Source organism: Monodelphis domestica, chromosome 1 (genome assembly GCF_027887165.1).
Source record: "Monodelphis domestica isolate mMonDom1 chromosome 1, mMonDom1.pri, whole genome shotgun sequence".
Lineage (NCBI taxonomy): Eukaryota > Metazoa > Chordata > Mammalia > Didelphimorphia > Didelphidae > Monodelphis > Monodelphis domestica.
This window is the reverse complement of record NC_077227.1, coordinates 637,868,854-637,883,461: the sequence shown is the minus strand read 5'-3', so window position 1 is coordinate 637,883,461 and position 14,608 is coordinate 637,868,854. Positions and strand designations below refer to the sequence as shown.

The 14,608-nt window shown below is 34.2% G+C and overlaps 1 protein-coding gene across 4 annotated transcripts in view; it reads right to left on the bottom strand.

The window, feature by feature from the left end:
- VPS54 (VPS54 subunit of GARP complex) overlaps positions 1-14,608 on the bottom strand; it is a 96,786-nt gene that overhangs the window by 47,656 nt on the left and 34,522 nt on the right. For all 4 annotated transcript variants that reach the window (XM_007476752.3, XM_056813930.1, XM_056813929.1 and 1 more), the window contains 2 exons: positions 11,079-11,464; positions 597-723 (listed from right to left, as the gene is read on the bottom strand). In XM_007476752.3, coding sequence (XP_007476814.1) covers positions 597-723; positions 11,079-11,464 — 513 coding nt within the window. The remainder of the gene's footprint in view (positions 1-596; positions 724-11,078; positions 11,465-14,608) is intronic.

Sequence of the window (14,608 nt, the reverse complement as noted above, 5' to 3'; positions counted from 1 at the left end):
CTATATAATTCCTTATATTTATAGAATATTTTTCAAAGCACTGTCAAATACATAAAATTATTTGACCCTCATCATCTAGAAAGATTATTAGAGGCAACATAATGCACTATAGAGAAAAGGGACTTTAACATTAAGACCACCTGAGGGGCAGCTGAGTGGCTTAGTGGATTGAGAGCCAGGCCTAGGGAACTCCTAGGTTCAAATCTGGTCTCAGAAACTTCCTAGCTGGGTGACCCTGGGCAAGTCACTTAACCCCCATTGCCTAGCCTTATTGCTCTTCTGACTTAGAACCAATACACTGTATTGATTCTAAGACAGAAGTTAAGGGGTTTTTTTTAACCCTAACTTTTTTTAAACCCATGGCAGAAATCATTTCCCCCAATTTTACAACAGAGGAAATTCAATTAGAAAGATTAAGAGACTTGCCTGAGGTCACATAGCTAATCAATAATGAAATTGGAGTTCTAATTTACTAGCTTACAAATTCTGATACAGTAAAAAGAATTAAACACAGACAATAAAAGTTTTGCTTGACTTGATTTGAAAGACGTCTTAAAAGTAAGAGTTATTTTTCTTCCAGTATTCAAAATACATACCTCTTCTAAAATTTGACAGTCATCTTCCAGTAGTCTATTTAAATCACTATGAGAATAAGTAGAAAATTCTGCAATCATCATTTTATCTATTAGTTTTTCTAATTCACAAAGCTGTGATCCTAGGTGCCTAAAGAAACAACACAAAGATGTTATCTAAATATTCATTAAAGCCTAAAAATGCATTTTTAGTTCAAGACTTTTCAACTTAATTCTGCAAACAAGTGGAAAAAAAAAACACATATAAGAACCTCTTATGTAAAACCTCTTATGTAAAAAAAAAAAAAACCTCTTATGTAAAAGGTACTATATGCTATCGGCACTGGAGATACAAAAAGAAAGTCTCCATTGTAAACCTCAAAATTCCTTAGACTTATAAATGTTGGAAATTTCACCATTGGGATATTTCATACTTGGAAAATTTCTTACTGATAGTCTATTGGAATGGGAACCCCATTGGCATGGGAGGTTCCTTCTCTTCCCTTCTTAAGATTACTTTAGGACAGAAACCTTTTGCTGAACAATGGAAAGGACTTTGACCTATGCTTAAGCATAGAACAGGAATTTCTTTGAATCATGATTGATTTTAGAATTGATACAATGGAGATACTTGGAATCAATCTCCACCCTATTCAGTCCTAATAGGATTGAGTAAGGGCTGCAGCCTAGATCAAAGATTTTCATTTGAAAATATGACCTTCAACAGACATGTGCAAAGCCTCTGGGTGGTCCTGGGTTAAGCTAGAGCCTCCATTGGCACAGGGAAATGGATGGACAGTGATTGGTAGATGTGAGAACGGAGGGGAGGAACTTGGATGGTTTCCTTAAAGATAGGAGGGTCTGGAGACTTGAGGTTGTTGAGGAGTTTGGTCGGGGTGATTGTGGTGGACTTGGAGAAGCTTGCGCTGAAGGAAGCTGAAGGTGGGGGCCTCTGAGACTGTTTCTCCATTTTGGTCACGTGAGTGATAGGGACTGATCTCTTTTCTTTGCCCCAGCTATCTAAGGGCTTGGGCCTTTTGGCCCAGCCTAAACAGAAGGGGTATTTAAGCCCTGTTCCCTTCTCTCCCTTTTTCTCTCTCTCTATCTCTAATTCCTTTCTTGCTCCTATTGTAATTAAACTCCAAAAAAGGCTGACGGCTGACTTGAGTTTTTCATTTAGGAAATACATAGCTGAATTCCTTGGCGACCTTAAATTAATATATATCAGTCTTTTAAAGTGATTCCCTTGTCACATTGTGGCTGACCACACGGGAGTCTAAAGAATCATCTCAAATAACTTTTGAAATTCCTTGCCTTTTTTACTATACCGTCTCACCACTTAGTCCCTCTTTTTTTTTTAACAAAAAACTTGGCTTAAAGACACAGCTGCTAGAACACGTGAGTATAAAAAAACTTTTTCTCTTTTCTCCTTAAGTTAAATTGAAATCAGCAGTTTTTTCTTTTTCTTCCCTTTAATCTTAAGGGACAGCTGGGTAGCTCAGCGGATTGAGAGCCAGCCCTAGAGGCAGAAGGTCCTGGGTTCAAATTGGACCTCAGATACTTCCCAGCTGTGTGACTCTGATAGACAGAAAACAGCTGTTTTAAATCTCAGCAACAGGACTCTAAACTCCTGGCTGGAAGAGCTGTTTCTAAATATCCTTTCCCTTAAGGAACAACTTCCTGGATTAAAAAAAAAAAACCTGTGGAAAGTTTGTTGCTTTGCCCTGCTCCCCACGTGTTTTGTGAAGACTGTTAGAGAAATATATGAGTACTACATTCTTTGACAATTATATGGCAGCTGAAGAAGTAGGGGCATTGAGGAATGAAGGATACCTCCAAATTTTTATATTAATAGGTACTGTCATTTTTGTAATCCTCAATACTATATTTAGAGATGATAAAATAAGAAAAATTGAGGATAAAATGCAAGCCCAATTAGAAGATCTAAAAAGTTTCTTACAGGATCAATTGGCAAACAACCACTCTACCAGAAACAGACCTGTTTCTGAACCTTTGAATGAGGAAATTTCCTTCCCTGAAATAGAGATGGAAAACACCTTCCCTATAGCCCAGTTAACAGACTGCTTCTCTCGTGTAGTGCAAATCTTGTCTGAATTTAATCCCCAAAACCCTTCCCCTGCAATCCCAGCTTCTCATGTTCCTTCTCCTACAGAAAACCAAATTCCAATGCAAGGGAGATCTTGTCCTCCTAGAGAAACCTGTCCTTGTCAAACTGACCCACAGGTACAAAATTCAACTAGAGGCCTGTTTCCTCTAAGAGAAGTACCTGAAATAGGACGGAATGGGGATGTGGTGACTTTAAGACATAGGATACCATTTACTCCCCAAGAAATAAATGAATTTACACGAAATATCCCCACATATGAACAAGATCCTTTTCTAGTAACAAAAAAGATGGGAGACATATTTTTTCAGTATAATCCGTCTTACAAGGACGTTGAGAGCTTACTCCAGGCTTTTTTAAGTGAACGTGAAAAAAATAAAATAATTGCTCATGTCAACAAAACCCGGGGGCGTAATGCAGCACATTGGCCATCTCAGGATCCCGAATGGGACTATAACAATCCTGAGGATTATCTACAACTATACCGTTGTAGAGAGGCCATCCTCACGGCTATGAAGGAATGTGCAGACAGTACAGATAAGTGGATGGAACTGGAAAAAATTAAGCAAAAGGACGAAGAAACACCCTCCAGATTTATGGACAGAATTATCGAGTTTGGGGACAGATACTTAGATTGGGACTTAACTAAAGAGAGTAGTTTAAGACAAGTTAGGAGAATCTTTGTAAACAATTCTTGCAAAGCAATTAAAAATTATTTTAAAACACAATGCCCAAGATGGTCAGATATGGACCTTGAAGAATTGCGAAAAACAGCTATATATGTTTTAAAGGGAAACGAAGAAAAGGAGAAAGAAAATAATGATGACATGGAGGAAATGAAGAAAAAAATGAGATGTGTAATAGATAGGATAACTAAATTAGAAAGTGGACATGATAATGAACCAACGACAATTGCCCCTCTCCAGAAATCCAATTATCAATCCATTACTTGCCACTTCTGTGGAAAGAAGGGCCACAATATGATGGATTGTAGAACCTTTCTTAAGATGTTTGGAAGGAATACACAGTTTAATAATAGTTTTAGAAATAATAACTATAGAAATGATGATAATGGTTATAGAAACCAGAATTCTAGAAATTATAATAATGACTATGGAAATAACTATAATGAATATAGAAATAAGAACTTTAGAAACCAGAATTATGGAAATAGGAATTGGGAATTTAATGACAATGCTCCAATTAAAGAAAATTATAATGATAATGAACAACAACAATATATGAGAAATGGAGCTCGTCCAAAAAATACACGAGGTGCTAATGATCACACCATGATCTCAAGGAGCTTACACTCAACTGTGAGGCAGCAAAAGGCAGTACAGATGAATAAATAAATACAAGGTATCTGAAAAGATAGTGAACATTACCAACTGAGAGGATCAAGAAAGGCTTTGTATAGAAGGTATCAAAATGGAATGTTTTTGAAGGAAGCAAAGGCTTAATACATGTGGAAAACTCTAGGCAAAGACAAAAGGATGAGTACAAAAGATTAAGTTAGGTCAGTTTTCTGGGAACACCAAGTAATATAAAATAAGTCTAGAAAGGAATATGAGAGTCACATTGTGAAAGCCTTTAGAGACATTAGGGAACTACTGAAGTTCTTAAGCAGTAGGCTCCACAGTCAGATCCATGTCTTAAGAAATATCAATTAGCCAGATATGTGAAAGAATAGTTAGAGCAAGGAAGACTTGAATAGAAGTAGGAAGCCTAATGAAAAGCCTATATTACCAGAGCTTAGGGGTGAAGTAGCTAGAGTTTGACCCAGGATGGTGAACAGCAGGAGAAAAATGAGAGATGGTTGGAAATGGTAGAGTCGATTAGATTTGGAATTTGACTAGTTATGGGGGCAAGGTAAAGGGGGTAATTAAATATGGTTCTGAGGTTGTAAATATGGCTGACCAGAAGGATAGTGGTATCCTAAACAGAAAGAGGTAAATTTGGGAAAAGTTGGATTTAGGAAGAATGAAATTGAGTTTTGTTTTAGATACATCTAGTTTGATGCACCATATAAGCAATGAGAGACATCCAGCAAGCAGCTAGAAATTAGAGGATAAAGGATGAGAGAGAAAGAATGACTAAGGAGGAATTTCCTAGAAGGAAACAGGATCAAAAGCACACAGAAAGAGAAGATTATACTGAAACTGTGAACCTAGCTAACTGGAAGGATAGTGCTTCCCTTTAAAAAAAGGGGGGGGGGGGCTGGGTATCCCAATGGATTGAGTCAGCCCTAGAGACAGTGGGATCCTAGGTTCAAATCTGGCCTCAGACACTTCCCAGCTGTGTGACCCTGGGCAAGTCACTTGATCCCCATTGCCTAGCCCTTACCACTCTTCTGCCTTGGAACCAATACACAGTATTGGTTCCAAGACAGAAAATAAGGGTTAAAAAAAAAAAGGAAATTTAGTAGGAAGACTACATTTAGGAAGAAAGGCAATGAGCTCTGTTCTGGATATGCTGAGTTTAAAGTATCACCTGAATCAATAAATGAAAAAGTGTTCTAAATCCCTCCTGATTAGAGAATGCAAATTAAAACAACACTGAGGTATCCTCACATCTAGCAGACTGGCCAATATGGCAGCAAAGGAAAATACTAAATGTTGGAGGGGATGTGGCAAAATTGGGACACTAATGCATTGCTGGTGGAGTTGTGAATTGGTCCAACCATTCTGGAGGACAATTTGGAATTATAAACAAAGAGCTTTAAAAGAATGCCTGCCCTTTGATCCAGCCATACCACTATTGGGTTTGTACTCAAAGAGATAATAAAAAAAAATATTTATAGCTGTACTCTTTGTAGTGGTAAAAAATTGGAAAATGGGGGGGGGTTATCCCTCGATTGGGGAATGGCTGAACGAATTGTGGTGTCTGATGGTGATGGAATACTATTCTGCTCAAAGGAATAATGGACTGGAGGAATTCCATGTGAACTGGAATGACCTCCAGGAACTAATGCAGAGTGAAAGGAGAAGAACAAGGAGAACCTTGTACACAGAGACAATCGAATGTAACAGACTTTTCTACTAGCAGCAATGCAATGATCCAGGACAATTCTGAGGGACTTATGAGAAAGAATACTATTCACATACAGAGAAAGAACTGTGGGAGTAGAAACGCAGATGAAAGACATAGAATCGATCACATAGTTCCATGGGAATATGATTGGGGTTTTGATGTTAAATGATCACTCTTCTACAAATATGGATAACATGGAAATAGGTTTTCAACAATGATACAGGTATAACCCAATAGAACTGTTTGTCAGCTTTAGGAGGTGGGAGGAAAGGGGGAGGAAAAGAACATGAATTATGTTAACCGTGGAAAATATTCTAAATAAATTTTAAAATATACATATCACCTGAACATGCATGTAAACAGATATATAGAGCAGGCAATTAGTTTGTGATAGAGGACTACATACACAAATCTGGGAATCATCTACTTTAAAATGGCAGCTAAAGCTATAGGAGTTGATCATGTATCAATTAATAAACATTTATTACATATCTATTATGTGCCACCACTTTGCTAGATACTAGAGACATAAAGATGACATTCCCTTTCCTCAAGAAAGCTCACATATTTGTATATATTCTGTGTATATGTATGTGTATGCATGTATGGGTATAATTACATATACACACATATATACATATGCACATATGTATTGAATATATACTAGATTCAAATGAGATAAAGCTGAAGGGCCCATGAAGAGAGAGCATAGAGATAGAAGAGAGAGAAGTATAAGACAGTTTTGTCTCTTCTGATGATAATTTAGGAAAGGAGACCAGAAAGAGAACCAAGAGAGAACAATGTCATAGAAGGCAAGGGAAGAGAGTGTATCTGTGGAGAGGGTGGTATTTATGTGTTTTTTCTACTATCAATAAACTTTATTCTGTGATTTCATTAGTGTGATGATGCCCTTCCAATTAAGATCAATGCAACTTCTCTAAAATGTATAGTCTGAAAAAGTGAGTTAGAGGCACTGGGAGGTTAAGTAAAATCTTGTGGATACAAACTAATTTGGGGAAGAGGCCCAGATCCTGCCTGCCTCCGAACCTGGCCCACTAACCTAACAAGAGTTTCCCTAAGATCCCCAAATGAATTAATTCAGAAGTTAAAAGGGCTTCTGATTACTGTGGAAGAAGCAATTTCAGTGAATCAAGTGGTGGGTTGCAGATTGTAAAGAGTTCAGAGGTGAGGAAATGGAGTATCAAATGCTAAAAAAAAATTTTTTTTTTGAGTCTAGGTTATAAAGGAGAATGGGGTTATATAAATAGAAAATGATATAATTATCAGATGTCAGCTCAAAATTAAGGGTTTTAAAGGGGGGGAAAGTCAGGAATTAGGATGGCTGAGACCTGGGTATTTCTGTAAGCTATAGAGAAGGAATTTGTGAAAAATTAGAGACTGAAGGTAAAAGGATATAACTAAGGAAGCAACTTTTGGAAGTGTTGGGAGATATTGAAAAGGATGGAATAGGTTGGGATCAAAAGTACAAATGTAGAAGTCAGCTTTGGCCAGAAGGGTTGGTTTTTCCTCAAACTAAAGCAAATGAAGGGAAAATGAAGGATGACCCTTTAAGTTTTGAGATGTATCCCTCACAGTAGATGCCCTTTATTTTTCTTTTTTTCATCTCCATTGAAGTAAAGTAATATTTTGGAAAACCTTGGTTTTCTTCAACCTAAGAAACTGAGATGTTTCTATTTTTTATCCTGAATTTTTGAAATGTGGAGGGTGTGACTACAATAAATCACATGAATGGTCTGTTAAAATTCTTCCTCAACTAATTGGAGAGGGAGGGTAGAATAAGTGGAGTAAGCATCAGCTAGATTGATAATAAGGTTTCCTATAGCAGGTGGAAAAATGATAAAAATGAAAATGTCCATTCTGATGAAAATGTTTTACTTTACAACTATAAAAAAAAATATTCTTTCTAAATGAAGACTTGTATGTCCAATTATCCCTTTCCTATATCATGACATTCTAAAATTCTATACTGACTAAGAGACTTGTAGCACTCAATCAAACACTTCTGGAAGAATAATGGTTTGAAACAAGCTCTAATCAAATCAGTAAAAATTCATTAAGATCTCTGGGGTAAAAACATTACGTTAGGCTCTGGATATAACAACAAAAAATAAAAAATAAGTTTGTCCTCAAAAAAACACATCATGGGAAAAAAAACAAAACACAAAGACTGAAGATTGGACTTAAACTGTTGTTAGAAGCTCAGGAGAATCCATAAGAGCTAAGTATCTTCATCAAAGTCTGTAAGACATATTTCATATGTAAAATATACACACCAAAAAAATATTTAAGGAGATTTCTTACTTCCGATGGGCCTAGAAATCTTGTCCCCACTGAGAAAATATTTTGATAAATCTGCTGATATACTTAAAAATCAAAATTATTCTGGAATTAAAGAAATTCCCAGATAGAGATAGGATATTATAATATACTATCGTAGACTATGCCATGCATCATTAAATTTAAAATTTATCCAGAGATGGAAACAAACATGCTTCAGTAACCTAGGAATAATACATCTAGTTTAAATTCTACTGAAAATTTAAACTCTAATACATGGGAAAATGATATATTTGTCATAAGTAGGTTTAATATTCAGTATGATAAATGCATATCATTGTGATGAAGAATTAAAGAATGTGTCAAAATCTTGGGAATTTAATACCAATTTATTTTAAAACAATGACTGCAGCAAATGGAGTTTTTTAAAAATAGAAAATGTCTACACATCCCTATATATAATACATTGCCATACTAAACATTTCAGAGCTGAAAAGAATATTGAATATCATTTAGTTCAATTACTTAATTTAACAGATAAAGAAACTGTACCCTAAAGCAGTTAGTGACTTACCTAAGATCAGTTAGTTAATGGGAGACCCAGGATCCAGGACATGTGTCTAATAATCTAAAGTTTTGTCTGCTATACTTTATGGAATAAATTTTTCTCTACTGACATTAATTGGGGAAAGGGGGTATGCAAAAATAACTTTTTTAGGACTAATAATAGCTTCTATTTCTAAAGCACTTTGCAGTTTTATAAAACACTTTCCTTAAAATAATCCCATGAGGCAGGCAGTACAAACAAATTGATCCCTGTTTACAGATCCCTGTTTTACAGATAAGGAAACAGGCTAAGAGAGTTAAATGATTTACTCATTCACAGTTCTAGTAACTGACAAGGCTTTTAAAAAATTATCAAATAAAGGAAGAAATATCAATAAAGCTTTGTTATGAATCAATGAAAGCAATCAGTATAGAATCCAAGACTGAAATGCACTATTCTTATGATTTGACAGTACCTTTTCTTGGCAATTTAGTAGCATGGTCTCTGAATTTAAATTTAATACACATAAACAAAGAAAAAAACAAAGAGTAAATTCTTTCATTAGGGTAGTATGGTAGTAAATTTATTTTTTAAAAATCAATTTTGTTAACTAATATCCTCTAATCTGATGACAACTATTATTATGGAATATGTATGAAGGGTGGTCCCCCACAAAATGTAAATGTTCAGATATGTATTATTCATATAAAATGGTCAAAAATCTCTTAATGAGAGGAAATAATAGATTATAAAATAAAGAATTCTAACAAGTAGTTATCATAAATTATTTAAGGAGGGTACCCAGGGTAGCTATCTTATCATTTCCCACTTTGCTGAACTCCTGGACTTTTATCATGGTTTCCAGAAAACTCATTATCATGCAAGAATATATCAACTATGAAACTCATAACACTTCAGTACCTCGGGCCCCTGCAGTCCCTCCCTCTTGCTAATTAGAGAGGGTCCCTTGAATGTTCATATGAAATAGCTCAAGACCACCATTTCATAATTTCCCACTTGGCTGCACTCTTCTGGATTTCATCATGCTCCATGCTAGGTACCCTCTCGACCTCCTTCCCCTTTCATCTTTTAAAAGTGTCCATTTAATCTCTTAAAAGTTTCCACTTGTTTGCCAATTTTAACCTGATCATTAAGGTAGAATTACAAATTCTACCTTAATCACTTACAATCCAGCTGTTTCCTTCTAAACAATTTTTTACAAAATTCTACTCAATACTTTAATGATAAAAATATTAAGTACAATAGTCCAATCTCAAATGTATCAATGTTCCTTTAAAATCAAGGATAGTTTTAACTTGTCCGGAAGATATTCTATTTCAAAATACCAATTGTATAAAAATTGATTATCTACTTTAATGAGGCATTGAAATAGCAAAGTTCCAGAGTATTCACCAGAAAAATAAAATTTATTTTAAATATCTGACTAAAGGTTTGTTACACTTTTAAGTATGATCATTATAATTGGTTCCAAAGTCAAAAATGTTTTCTTCTTTAAAACTAATGTTTAAGAAATAGATACATTCTATTAAATTAGATATGCCAATAAAATTGTTTGCATCAAATTAATAATGCCAGATTTTAGAGACTTGATTTATTTTCACCATACAGGAATTTACGCTAGAATATATAAAGTCAACCTTTTAGGATTCTGGTGGCTTGAAATGAGTCTGTCTGTATATTAGCCACTCAAGGTTCAACTATGTTGAAATGGTTTTAAAAAAGCAAAATCTTATATTTTAAAAATATTTTCAAGTAAGTCAAAAGAATATTCAAAGAGATTACTTATGAAATATTCTCAAAAGAAAAACATAAACTAGGATTTCACACTCAGCTAATATCAAGGACTCATCAAAAACCTCTTTTCACTTTGATACAGTTATGAAATGGCACATGGACAGAGGCTAATTTCAGAATACAGAAAACCTGTATTCAACTTCTCAAAGGCTCAAACAACTTTCTAACACATTAAGTTTTTAGAGTAGTAGAAGGAATTTCCACATTAAGAGTTCCCTCCATTACTGAAATTCTTGTTCTGGATTTTTAAAAAATGTTATACTAGTACAAATCTAAGTAAATAGAGTGACTGAGTCTTATCGAGCTCAATGAGAAAGTTTTTGCAATATCACGCAAAAACTACAAACTTAACAAATTGCCATCTTAAAAGTCAGCTGAGCAAATAACAGTGTTTTAAAGGGTTTAACATCTTTAAACTGTTTTCAAGTCATAAAAAATATCTGCATTATTTAAGATGAAAATAGCCAGCTACAAATATTAAGACTTAATTCATTTCTATAGTTAGGATACTTTCATGCCCTTATCCAAATGTCCCTAGTATAATTTCTACTATAACATGAAAAACTTGAAAACACTATTAAATACAAAGAAAGAACAAGCGCCCTTCCCAAATTATAAACATTTTTCAATTATGAATATTTTAACATATGCCATGTATGATATTTCTAATTCATCATTGAGTACATACCGGAAACTATGAATACCCTGAAGTTCCTGCTGTAGAACCTCCTGTGTTGTTGCTATTAAGTCCAAGGCTCCAACAAATTCAGAAGTGGATAACAACACTTGTACTGTAGGCTGAGTCTGGTGCACAGTGGCCATTAACTTCAGTTTATTGTATACTTTTACACAGTTATTTCTGGTAAGTGCCAGTCTTAAAATGTGTAGAGATCCTTCACACATTACTTTATCAATCTGTGCAATTTTATCTCGAAGCATTTTTACAGCCTGGGAAGTTTTCTTGAGGTAGTCCTGCAATTCGTGCTGAGAGGTCATTGCATGAAAAAATGCTTCTGAACGTAGAGAGATCTGGTGAGCAATGTTTACTTCCACAATATCCAGGTAATGGCTCAGCTTAAGGATGGAGGGAAAAAAATATCATGTGGTATTATAATCAATCAAGCACATGTTTCCTAATCTATCTGCATTTCTTACAAGTTAAAAAAAAATAACAGCCCCAACAGATCTTTGTAAGATCATTGGATCAGATAATCTAAATGTAGCATCCTTTATGTGGATTTAGGAAAAAATAAATTAAAAAAGAATAAAAGAACCATACTCCTGCTAAATTCACCTCTTTCACCTGCAAGCATCACAACTGGCCTACCTCAACCTTTTTCTCAAAGATGAGGTAAAGGGATTAACTAGATAATGCAGTGGATTTAGAGTCAGGCCCAAAGATAGGAGGTCCTGGATTAGGATTTTACCTTGAACATTTCCTAGCTGTATGACCCTGGGCAAGTCAATTATCCCCATTGGCTAGCTCTTACTGTACCTCTGCTTTGGAATCAATACAGAGTATTGATTCTAAGACAGAAGGCAAGGCTTTAAATTTTTTTAAAAATGCTTAGGTAATCCTGATTTAACTTATAAACACATCACTTAAAGAAATGTAAATGGCACTGTGTCAATAAAATACCTCCTAAAAGGGGATATGGGAAAACGAAGACACTAATGCACTGTTGGGAGAGTTGTGGACATATTAAACTATTCTGAGGAGCAATATGGATCTACATCCAAAGGATTATAAAACAGTACATATAACCTTCAACCCAACAATACAATTACTAGGTCTGTATCTCAAAAAAGATAAAAAACAAAAAGGAAAAGTATTTATACACACACACACACACATATACTTACATACATATATATAAATATTTATAGCAACTCTTTTTGTAGTGGCAAAGAATTGGGAAGTGAGAGGCTACCCACCAATTGAGGCCAATTGAGTGGTACAAAATTGTAATAGAATTATTATATTATTATATTAATATCTATTATAGAAATGACAAGCAGGAAATTTTCAGAAAAACCAGGAAAGACATACAGGAACTGCTACATAGTGAAGAAAATTATATACAGTAAAAGCAATAATGCATGAATTTTTAACAATTTCAAATAACTTATCTGCTTTCCACAATACAATGATCCAAGATAATCCCAAAGGACTCATGATGAAAAATGCTATCTGCTTCCAGAGAAAGAACTAATAGATTCTGAATCCAGACAACAACATACTATTTTTCTTTTCTTTTTTTTTTTTGGTTTAAGTTTTTCTTCCACAAAAGGGTTAATATAGAAAAATGTTTTATATGATTGCACATGTAAAACCTGTATCAGATTGTTTACCATCTTAATAAATTGAGAGGGAAGGGAGAAAAGGAGAAAATTAATAATTTTAATTTTTTTAAATGCAAAAAAATCATTTTTAGTTATAATTGGGGAAAATAAAATATTATCAAAATTTTAAAATCTTAAGTTATAAATATATTTATGAAAATAAAACTATTCCCTAAAACAGAAGTTATCAATTTTCTCCACATAAATTAAAATGTCTATCATTTCTATTTCTTTCATTCAAAGATATTTAGAAATTAATTCCTTGAAGAAAATTTAAAAGGAATTTTAGCTTTCCTTTGGAGAATTCAAGCATAATACAGAAGCCTGGTCATCTCAAAAAGTCAGTAATCTCTATGGGTCTCAGTTTCCTACTCTGTAATTTGAAGAGGTTAGAAAAGATCTCTAAAATCCCTTCCATCTCTAAATCCCATTCCAGAAAACTTCACACTTTAAAATGATTGCTGATAAAGGGAAGGTAGGCTCTATTTTTGTGATCTATGAGGAAAAAGAGATCCTCTTTGATCCTTTCCCCCTCTTTTCCTAATAATACAAGTTCTTCACTATTAAGGACTCTTACTGAGGAACTTCTCAGTGCTATCCTTTCAGTCTGCCGTAAGGTGTCACTAGAGAGTAAAGCAAAAGCATTTGCTTCACAGATTAAGGAATCACAATCTGATGCTACATGAATGTTCTCAGACTGAGTGTAAAGAAGAGAGACCAAATGCTGATCAACCTTTGTTATATTCTGATCAACCTGTGGATCTTTATTTCCTTTTATTTAAATGATATGTAAATGAATATGGGTTTGAAGTAAAGTACTCAAACAGCAAATACCATCTTTAACTATTTAATAATTTATGGTACTATCAAATGTGTATACATAATTGTCTACACCTATTTACTCAGTAAGATTTTTTTCCTTTTTTAAAACTCTTACTTTCTATCTTACTATCAATATACTGTAAGCAGTAAGGGCTAGGCAATGGGAGTTAAATGATTTGCAACAGGGTCATTCATCTAGGACTTCCTAGGTCTAGTCTGAGGCCAGACTTGAATCCAAGGACCTCTTGTCTCTAGGTTACATAGCTACGAAGTATCTGAATTCACGATGCCCCCCAAATAAATAAATAAATAAATAATGATAAATAAATGTGGTGGCCAATACATCTAAGCACCAAAAAGAAAAAAAAAGATGCACTGAAATTACTATATTTTGCCTTAATAAAGTTTTGTTTCAAAACAACCATTTTTCATACTAAACAACAGAAAAATACTTATGACTTAAGAATATAAACTGCCATTTTAGAACTTCTGGAACGAGATATTTATGAAAAGTAAAATCTTAGACTAAAATACTTATAGGGTGCTTTAAATTTACCAAACATCTGGCAAATTTAAATTCACAACTCCAAAACAGGAGATATAAGTATTACTGTCCTCATTTTCCAGATAGGAAAATGAAGCTCAGAAAGTGAAATTATTTACCCAACATGAGGTTAGAGTTAAAAATGTTAAAGGGTCAGGATTCCAACTCAGGTATCCTGACTTCACTATTTTTATTATACCACACTGTCTCCTCGTAAGTTAAAGAAACTAATGAGCCAAAATCCTGTTTAGTTTCATTCCTCATTTTCAATGACTGCTTAAATAAACTACTATTTCTAAATTTACCTAAACCATGATGAGCAGAAGCTCATGCTAAAGGCAATGTTAATGCTATATAATGTAGAACTTCAAATGAAAAATCTCTTAAATAGGAGAGGAGGACAAAGTATTGAACAAACTTTCTTCCACTAATATATTTTATGAATTCCTTTTTGGAAAAGTAAAATTTTATTGTTTTCTTAGTAGTTTGTAAGCTTAGTAATTACCAAG